Source organism: Calidris pugnax, unplaced genomic scaffold, assembly GCF_001431845.1.
Source record: "Calidris pugnax isolate Ruff unplaced genomic scaffold, ASM143184v1 scaffold111, whole genome shotgun sequence".
Taxonomy (NCBI): Eukaryota; Metazoa; Chordata; class Aves; order Charadriiformes; family Scolopacidae; genus Calidris; species Calidris pugnax.
The window spans coordinates 5,236,665-5,245,427 of record NW_015090872.1 but is presented as its reverse complement, the minus strand read 5'-3'; the positions used below and the strand labels follow the sequence as shown (position 1 = coordinate 5,245,427).

General features: G+C 65.5%; 1 protein-coding gene across 3 annotated transcripts in view; it reads left to right on the top strand.

The window, feature by feature from the left end:
* The window catches only part of TNK2 (tyrosine kinase, non-receptor, 2), a 16,328-nt gene extending 9,436 nt beyond the window's left edge, over positions 1-6,892 (top strand). The window contains exons 10-16 of one of the 3 annotated variants that reach the window (XM_014945993.1): positions 1,660-1,854; positions 3,302-3,393; positions 3,917-3,961; positions 4,328-5,655; positions 6,154-6,249; positions 6,341-6,468; positions 6,586-6,892. In XM_014945993.1, coding sequence (XP_014801479.1) covers positions 1,660-1,854; positions 3,302-3,393; positions 3,917-3,961; positions 4,328-5,655; positions 6,154-6,249; positions 6,341-6,468; positions 6,586-6,592 — 1,891 coding nt within the window. In that variant the 3' untranslated portion in view covers positions 6,593-6,892. Of the gene's footprint in view, positions 1-1,659; positions 1,855-3,301; positions 3,394-3,916; positions 3,962-4,327; positions 5,656-6,153; positions 6,250-6,340; positions 6,473-6,585 lie in introns of those variants that run through there. The other 2 variants (XM_014945995.1, XM_014945994.1) reach the window with 2 other exon arrangements.
* The last annotated feature ends 1,871 nt before the right edge of the window (positions 6,893-8,763 follow it).

Here is an 8,763-nt window from a genome sequence, read left to right as displayed (position 1 = left end):
GGGGGTGCGGGGCGGGCTCTGCCGCCGGGCGGGGGTGGGGGGTGGCAGGAACCCCAAAAGCTGCCGGTGCTCCCGAAGGGCCCAGAGGGGGAGCCCCTTCCCCCGTGCCTCAGTTTCCCCGGGGGTGGGTGCCCCCCACCGCGCTGCCGGCGGGGATGCTGGGGCAGGAAGGGGAAGGCTGGCGGGGACACACACACACACACACACACACTCACACACACGGACTCCTCCGGGGGGGCCCCATCCGGCCGCGCCGAGGCCGCCCGGGGCACTGTAAACACCCCCCACCCTTTTTCAAGCCCCTGCCTGTCGTTCGGCGGGCGCCGGGCGTGCGTACGTGTGTGTGGGCAGGGGCAGGGACCTACCTGAAAGCCCCCCGGGGACCCAGCCGGCCGCGGGAGGGGGCTTTCGGGGGGAAGCCAGGGCAGAACCGGAACAGGTTCGTGCCGGGGGTCCGAGCCCGGAACCGGTGGGATGAGGCTGGGAGAAGGGGGGGAGCGGAGGGCCCGGCTGCAGCATCCCTCCGGTGGGATGAGGCGGTGTTGGGGTGCGGGGAGGGGAACCGTCTGCCCCCCTCCCGGCCCATCACGGGTGAGGGAGGGTGCCCGGTGCCGGCTGGGCTCTGCTGCAGCCCCTCCGAGGGGTCCCGGCGCTGAGTAAGGCAGCTGGCTGGTGGTGAGAGGGGAAGGTAAACAGGAAAAGGGCTGAGCTGGTGGCCGGGGGTGACTCACAGGTGACTCCAGGAAACCGTGGGGCCTGTGCCAGCCTTGCTTGGCTGGCACCGCATGCCGCCCCCGGCCCGGTGTGCGCCCTCCCCACAGGGAGCTGGGGGACCCCGGCTGGCAGGGAGGAGGGTGACCTGGTGGGAGCAGGAGGGGGGATGTGTTTAGGATCGACACCTCCCCATTGATTTGGCACAGGCTGGGTGGGGGGCACAGCTTGGGGTGCCCTTCCTTGCATCCTACCTGTCCCCCCACCCTGGTGCCCCTGGGCTGAGTGACCACCCTGTCCCATTCTGGCGGTGGCTGCATCTTGGGGCAGGCAGTCAGCTTCTGGGGCACCCTGGGCTCTCCAGGGGACCGGTACCCTGGTCATCCTACTCCCATGGCCACGGGAGGTTTTGCAGCTTGAGTCCCTCAGCCTGCCTGCCCATCTCCCTCTGCCCATGCCAGCCTGCACGGGGCTCAATGATAGCATAGGAAGGGAGCGAGGGAGACTTCCCGGTCCCCTGTCCCTGTCCGTGACCCCCCTGTTTTGAGGGTTCATCAGCAGATGCCATGCACATCCCTTGGGCCATTCTCACCTGCGTGGGGTACAGGGGGACCAGCAGCTCAGTGCAGGCATCACCCCAAGGCTGCTGCATAATTTGGGGCAGCTGGGAGGAGGAAGGGGCGCATCTTTTGGGGTGCAAATGGGGAGCTTTGTTCCCCGCCGCCCACATCCCTGGCACCTTCTGTTGCATGGGCCACGCAGGGTGGGAGGCAGAGCCTGCTGCCGGCACAGGGTTGGGATCCTGGGCGCCTGGGTTCCCCTCCCAGTTGTGCCACTGCCTGCCCGCGTGGCCTTGGGCAAGTCACCTCACCTCCTCCCCGTCCCCAGGGCAGGCACATGTCCCCCTCCCATTTCCTCGTCGGTAACGAGGTCCTTTTTATTCCTTAGGGCCGAGAATTACTGGTGGCGGGGTCAGAATAAGCGGACCCTAAAAGTGGGCCAGTTCCCCCGAAACACGGTGACCTCGGTGGCGGGGCTGTCGGCCCATGACATCAGCCAGCCGCTTAAAAACAGCTTCATCCACACAGGCCATGGAGACACCAACCCGCAGCACTGCTGGGGGTTTCCCGATAAAATTGATGAGTAAGAAACTTTCTGACTTCTCTGCATCCCCTGCCTGCTCCCTGCCTTCCCGCTGCCCACCGGGCACGGGAGCGAGCCGCGGCTTGGCTGCCCCCTCCCTTCAAGCATCCCTTCCCCCCCCTGCCCTGCTGTACTGGGGATGGTGGCTCCGGGTAGGGTCCCCGCCGCTGGACTAACTCCTTTGCCTCTTCTTACTAATGGGGTCAGGGATGTGGGGGGGCTGCTGTGCTTGTGGGGGGCTGTCCCCGGGGGAGTGCACCTTCTCCCAGCCCCGCAGCTCCTCGTGGCTGTTCCGGGGTGGGGGGACATCAGTAAGCACCACCCCCGGAGGTGGCCACATTACCCCAGTGCTTTTGGGGTGTTCCAGGGCTGCTAAACCCCCACCTTTCAGCGCCAGGGTGGAGGGGAGCCATGGCGGGGGTGTTCATACTTTTAACAGCATGCAATCTCTTTAAAAATCCACCAAAATGCTCTTCTTTCCCCCATGCTCCATCTGGAGACCCCAGGGGGTCTGTGATGGGGAGGGGAAAGTTGGGTGCCCCAGTGCGCCCCGTGCTCCCCAGCCAGGTGGGACTGGCCGTGCCCAGCGTGGGTGCTGGGCACCGGGGGGGCGGTGGGCTGGGGCGCCTTGGCAGGGAGCACGGGAGGGGTCTCTGCCAGCGCTGGGCTGGGGGGACGTGGGAGGGATGTGTGTAGGGGGCAGGATAGGATTTCAAAGCCTGGAAAGATCCCGCTGGGTAGAACCAGCTCCTGCGCTGGGCTCGGCGCATCCCCTGGGATAGGGATCCACACCAGCGTGGGGCATCCCAGCCTCGGGACAGCTCTGCCGGTGCCCCCAGCCCCAGCCTGACCCCCTCCCCTCTTTTCTCCCAGTGCCCTGTGCTGCGGGTTGTGCCGGTGGTGGCCCTTGGAGGGCTGACCCGCGGCGCCGCGCACGCGGAGCTGGCTCGTGCCCCAGCAGGCCTCCCCCCGCCCCGCTGCGTGGGCACGGGCGCTGGGTACGTGCCGCCCGGGCCGCCGAGAACGCACCGAGCTCGGCACACGCCCAGGCCTTCGGGCTGCGCCGGCTCCCGCCGGCTCCCTGCCTTACCACGCCTGGCTTGCGACGGCTCGCCCGGGCCTCCCGGCACCCCACCGGCGTGCCGTACCGGGGCTGGGAGGGTGTCCCGGGCGCTGCACCCTGGGCACGGCACCCTGTTTGCAGTCCCCTGGGTACGGCACATCCACGGAGCTGGAGAAGAGGGATGGGTGACGCCGGGATGGCACCGGGCTCTGTGCTGTGGCACTGGGGTGCGGTGCCCCGACGCTTGCAGGGGAACGGTACTCGCCGGGGCATCGTGCGTAGCAAAGGGGCTGTGGGGTGTCCTGAGGGATGTGGGGTGGGAACGAGGGGGTCCCACACGGCCCCTGCTGACCCCCTGGGCGCTCTCCTCCTCTCTCCCCACAGGCTGTACCTGGGAAATCCCATGGACCCTCCTGACATTTTAGGTGTGGACCCGAACGCTGCCAGACCCACCCAGCTCCCAGGAAGGGCTAAAAGTGAGTGGCTTTTCCCTTTCCCTTTGCTTGTTGGCTGCGCCAAGCCCTCGTCCCCGTGCCCTGCTGCCAGGGTGATGGGCTGGACCCTCTTTTTCCATCTCTCTGCTGCCACTTGCTTTTTGCAGACCTTGGGGGGAGCTGGGGGGACAGGGTGCATTGTCACTTGGCCACGTGCCACCGGCAGCAGCGTGGGCGGCTGGTGGCTCTGCCTGGCTGGACTCTGCCCTGCTGCCCTTCGTCCGTGTCCCTTGTCCCATCCCAGCCTCCCACGGCTGGGTCCCCCCCCAGTACGGGGGATCTCAGCGGAGCTGCCGTAGGGAGGGAGCTCACACACTACGCATGTGCCACAACCCCCCTGAACCTCCAGTTTTCCCTTGGGTGGGCTTCCCGCTGGCATCCGCGCTCCACTGGTGATGGGGGACGCAACGAAGCATGCACCCTGCTAACGAGCACCCTGGCTGCCGCTTGCCTCGCACACTCACCCCGTGCCTCCCCTCCTCTCGGGCTCTCTCTTCTCCTGCAGGGCAGCCGCCTCCGCGCCCGCCTCAGCCTACCGTCCTACTCACCAGTAAGTTGGGCTTCTTCGGGTGCTGCTCCCCCTCCTTCCTGCCCCCCTCCCCTTTCTTTGCTCTCTTAGCTCCTTTCACCCTCTCTACCCTCTGGGTACCTCCGTGCACCTATGGGTGATGGCATCTGTGGTGGGGACACAGATGCGGAGCAGGGTGGCCAGCCTGGGGCAGGGGGGGCACGGGGTGGGGAAGGGCAGGATTTCCTGGCCCCCTGCCCCTGGTGTGTGTCACTGCGTCCAAGGTGGAGGGGGAAAGGTGGCTGAAGCTATGGGGGAATCTGGGGGCTTGGGGTTGCAGGTGGCCCCCACTTTTCACCCCAGGGATGGGTGCCAGGACCCTCACCGTCCCTCTCTGTCCACTCCTAGAGCCCTGTTACGACCCAGTCAGTGAGGAGGAGGAAGGTCTGCCAGGAGGTCTCCGGAAACTCTGCCTGAAGAAGCCAGGTGCAGGGAAGGGTCTGCGACCGGTCAAGCCGTCGGCACGGGTACCGGGCACCAAGGTGGGCGAGCGGCAACCCGGCCGACCGGCAAGCGAGGGGCCAGCGGGCGGCGAAGTGACCCTCATCGATTTTGGGGAGGAGGTACCCCAAGGTAGCCCCTCGCCGGTGGGGGAGCTGACAGCCCCATCGTTGGCCAAGCTGGCCATGGAGGCCTACTCCTTGTTGGACAAGACCCCACCACAGAGCCCCACACGAGCTCTGCCCCGGCCCCTCCATCCCACACCGGTGGTGGACTGGGACGCCCGCCCCTTGCCCCCACCACCTGCCTATGATGACGTGGCACAGGACGAGGATGACTTTGAGGTCTGCTCCATCACCAGCCCCCCAAGTCGGCGGGGCAAGACCAACTATGGCTTCGTGGATGAGGGCGAGCGGGGACCGGTGCTGGAGGACAACCTCTTCCTGCCCCCCAAGGAGACCAAGCAGCCCAGCCTGACACAGACCACCGAGCTCTTTGAGGAGCTGCAGCAGGAGTGCATGAAGAGGCTTAACGTTCCCCTGGGACCAGCCGCCCCCGCTGACGACAAACCCCAAATCCCGCCCCGTGTCCCCATCCCACCCCGGCCCCTACGCCGCAATGAGCCCGGGCGCTGGTCGGGGGAGCTTTCCCCGGCTTCGGGGGGCGAGGAAGACCGGCCACCCCAGATTCCTCCCCGGGACCCGCTGTCACAGCCCACCTCCCGGACACCCAGCCCCATGGCCCTGCAGGTGGGCTCCCCCCAACAGCGTTCCGCCCTCTGTTCCTGCCTCTCCACCTCACCGGGGAAGCCCATGCCCACCACGCAGAGCTTTGCCCTTGACCCCAAGTACGCTACCCCCAAGGTCATCCAGGCACAGGGCAAGGACTGCTCCAAGGGTCCCTGCATCCTGCCCATTGTGAAGGATGGGCAGAAGGTCAGCAGCACTCACTACTACCTGCTGCCCGAGCGCCCTGCCTACCTGGACAAATATGAGAAGTTTTTCAAGGAGGCCAAAAGCCCCGAGGAGGTGTCGGCGTCCCGCCTGGTCACCACAGCCACCGTCCGTCCCATGGTGCAGCAGCCGCCGCCGCCGCCACCACCAGACTGCAAGGCCAACTTCTCCTCCAACAACAGCAACCCCGGACCCAAGTGCCTGGTGAAAGCCTCCTGCAGCCTCCAGAAGATTGTCTACGACGGGCCAGATGGCTGCCGCCCTGCTGACAAGATCCGGCTGGTAAGCAGCATCCTTGGTGTCCACGAGCAACAGGAGATGTGGTGGCCATGGGCTCACTTGGGCAAGAGCCATCCCCACCCTGTGCCTTAGTTTCTCCAAGTTCAACCCTGGCAGGTTGGCTACAAGAGGTCTCCAGGTGTGCTATTGGACAGACCTGTCACTGCAATTCCAAAATGGGGGTTGCAGGCCCTTTTAACCCAAATCAGCCCTATCCAGGGCCCTAGGGAGGGGGGAGGAAGGTAGCTGTTACTACGTTCCCTTCACTACTTCCAGAGCAGTCCCTTTGGGCTCTCTGGGTTGGGTCCGTGGTGGCCAGGAGTCTGCACCGGACCCCAGGAGAGGCTGAAGATCCCAGGGATGAGGATGGTCCCGGTTCCAGACTTACAGTGCTTCCCAGGGATGGAGTCAGGGTGGGAGGCAGCCCTGGTGACCTCCTGCTCCAGCTGCAGGCTCCTTGCCTGTGGGTGGTGGTGGGTACTGACCACAAGCTCCCCTCAGGTGCGGGACACAGTTCACGGTGTGACCACTGAGGAGTGCCAGGCAGCCCTGCAGAACCACAACTGGAGCGTCCAGCGGGCCATCCAGTACCTGAAGGTAACACATGCCCCCATCCCTGTGTCCCAGCTCCCACAAGAGTGGTGGCACCCCTGTCACTTCCCTGTCACCATGCCCTGTCCCCTTGCAGGTGGAGCAGCTCTTCTGCCTGGGGCTGAAGTCCCGTGTCGAGTGCCACCGGGTGCTGGAGATGTTCGACTGGAACCTGGCACAGGCCAGCTCCCACCTCCTCGATCCCTATGGCCCCACCCGCCAGAAGTAGGGGCACAGATTTTTCTTTGGGGGGGGGGTGGGTTCTCCATGCCATGCTGCTCTTGGCCAGCTGGCACCATCACCCCTCCTGACCTCATCTCCTCTCCTCTCTTCTCCTTGCAGGCGGTGACAACGGGGACGGGGTGAGCTGCGTCGGATCCGGAGCAGGCATCTCGCCACGGGGCCACCCCCCCGGGTCCCACCCCCACCCACGCAACCTGCTGCTGGACTCTGGCCTGAACCCCACCTTGGGGGAAGGAGACACCCCGAAAGGGAACCTGCCCGGTGCCCCAGACCTGCTGGGCTGGCTGTGCCCTGGCTTTGGCCATGGGCTCCATTCCCTGGCCCCTTGTTGAATTGTTTTTGTAAAGAGAAATGTAATTTTAATATATATATATTATATATATATAAAAAAAATATTCTATGGAGAGGAGGAGGATGCCTTTGGCTGTCTCCGAGGTTCATCCCTGCCAGTGCAGGGGGACAGGCCGTGTCTCTATGGGTGACGGTTCCTCCCTGCAGGCGTGTGGGACTGTGACCTGCTGCAGGGCTGGAGCCCGGGTGCAGGGTGCCAGGGAGGGGATGACCATGTGCTGCGGATCCCCGGGGAGCTGTATGCCATGGGCACCCATAAACCACCCCACAGCCCCCCCCAGGTGATGGCTCACAAACTGTTTTAGGGTGCAAAGGTCTCCCCATCCGAGGCTGCTGGAGTCATCCCCGAAGCCTGAAGGCTCTGCCGTGGGTTTGACCCTTGTGAGCAGGCAGTGCTTGCCCACGGCGATGCCCCCGTGCAGGGGAGCCCCACTCGGCTCCCGGCCGCCGGCTGACTCATGCCCGGGCAGGGAGTGGCGGGCCCTGCCTCGCACCCCCACCCACGCGAGGGGCGTTGTGCAACCGGCTGCACCGCACCGACGGAGCCAGGTGCTGGTGGGGGGGAAGGGGCCAGCCCCCATGGGGTCCCAGGCTGGGTGGCAGTGCTAACTTTCCCCCCAGAAGGATGTCAGAGCCCCCTTAGCTGGGTTCCGTGAGGTGCCACCTTGCAGCAGCAGCAGGAAGGTGTGCAGGTGGAGGAGGACCTCAGTGTCCAAACCACCACTGGGTCTATGGGCGTTGGTGGTACCTGGTCCCCAGGATGCCCTCTGCTCCAGAGCTGGTGGCTGCAGAGGAGAGAACCTACCACACACGGTGAGTCACCTGGAAGGAAGGGCTGTCTTAGCATGGCCATGGGTCCCTCCCTGTGCCTGGTGATACCCAGCCGTGCCACCTATGTGCACTCATGGCTGTGCTCATCAATGGTCCCCTGGTTTTCCCTGAGCGTGGGGACAGGGAGGTTTGTTGGTGGGTGCTGCTGCGGACATGGCCATGCATAGGTGCTTTGGGTGCTCCGTGCCTCAGTTTCCCCATCTAAGGTGCAGCTACCATGGCATGGCGGCCCGATGGGGTGGGTGTTAATGAAGTGAGGAAGGCACAGCACCTTCACCGACTTATTTCCCCCTCCATAGATGATCCTGGAGCTGGGCTGGGCCCTGTGAAGAAGCCAACCTGTGTTAGCCATGGCGGCCCCACTGGGTTCCTTTGCACGGCTGGGTGCGCCTGGCCTCTGTCCCTGTTGGAAGGTGACCTGCAACCCAGGGCAAGGCCCAGCCCCGGCGCCCAACGCAGGAACAAACCCCCCCCAGCCGGGCCGGCGTGGGCGTTCGCCGCGATGGCACAGATAACGGCTGCACGCAGGCCCCCGGCGGCGGTGCCGGCAGTGCCAGGAGTGGGGCCGGGGCAGGGTTAACACGCGGGACCCCGAGGCGGCCGCGGGAGGCTGCTCCTTCCTTCTTCCTCCCTGGTGGCGAGCCAACCCCTGCCAGGGGTTATCGGCCAAGCGTGGCGGGGACCCAGCAGTAAATGGGGGGGGGGGGTTGCATGGGGGGGTGCAGGGCTCAGGACTGACCCATCCCTCCCAAAGGTGCTGGGAACCCCTCTACCTGCTTGCCACCCCAGGGCCTTTGGTGACTTTGCAGCCCGTTGGGTGCTCCCTGGGGGTTGGGAACACACCAACCTTGGGGTGTCAACCGTGGGGTCACCCTGGGTTTTAAGGGTCTTAAAACCTGCCGTGGCAAAAATGGGCATCCCCCAGTATCAGTGGGTCCCCAGGACTGGGATGGGGCCACCTCTGTGGCAAGCTGCGAGGACACTGAGCGGTCAGTGCCCCAGGCAGGGCACGTGGCGTCCCTGTCCGTCCCCCCCACCCAGGGGAGTGCTCACCGGCGGAGCCACCCTGTTGCGTCGCTCCCCTGGGACCGGGAG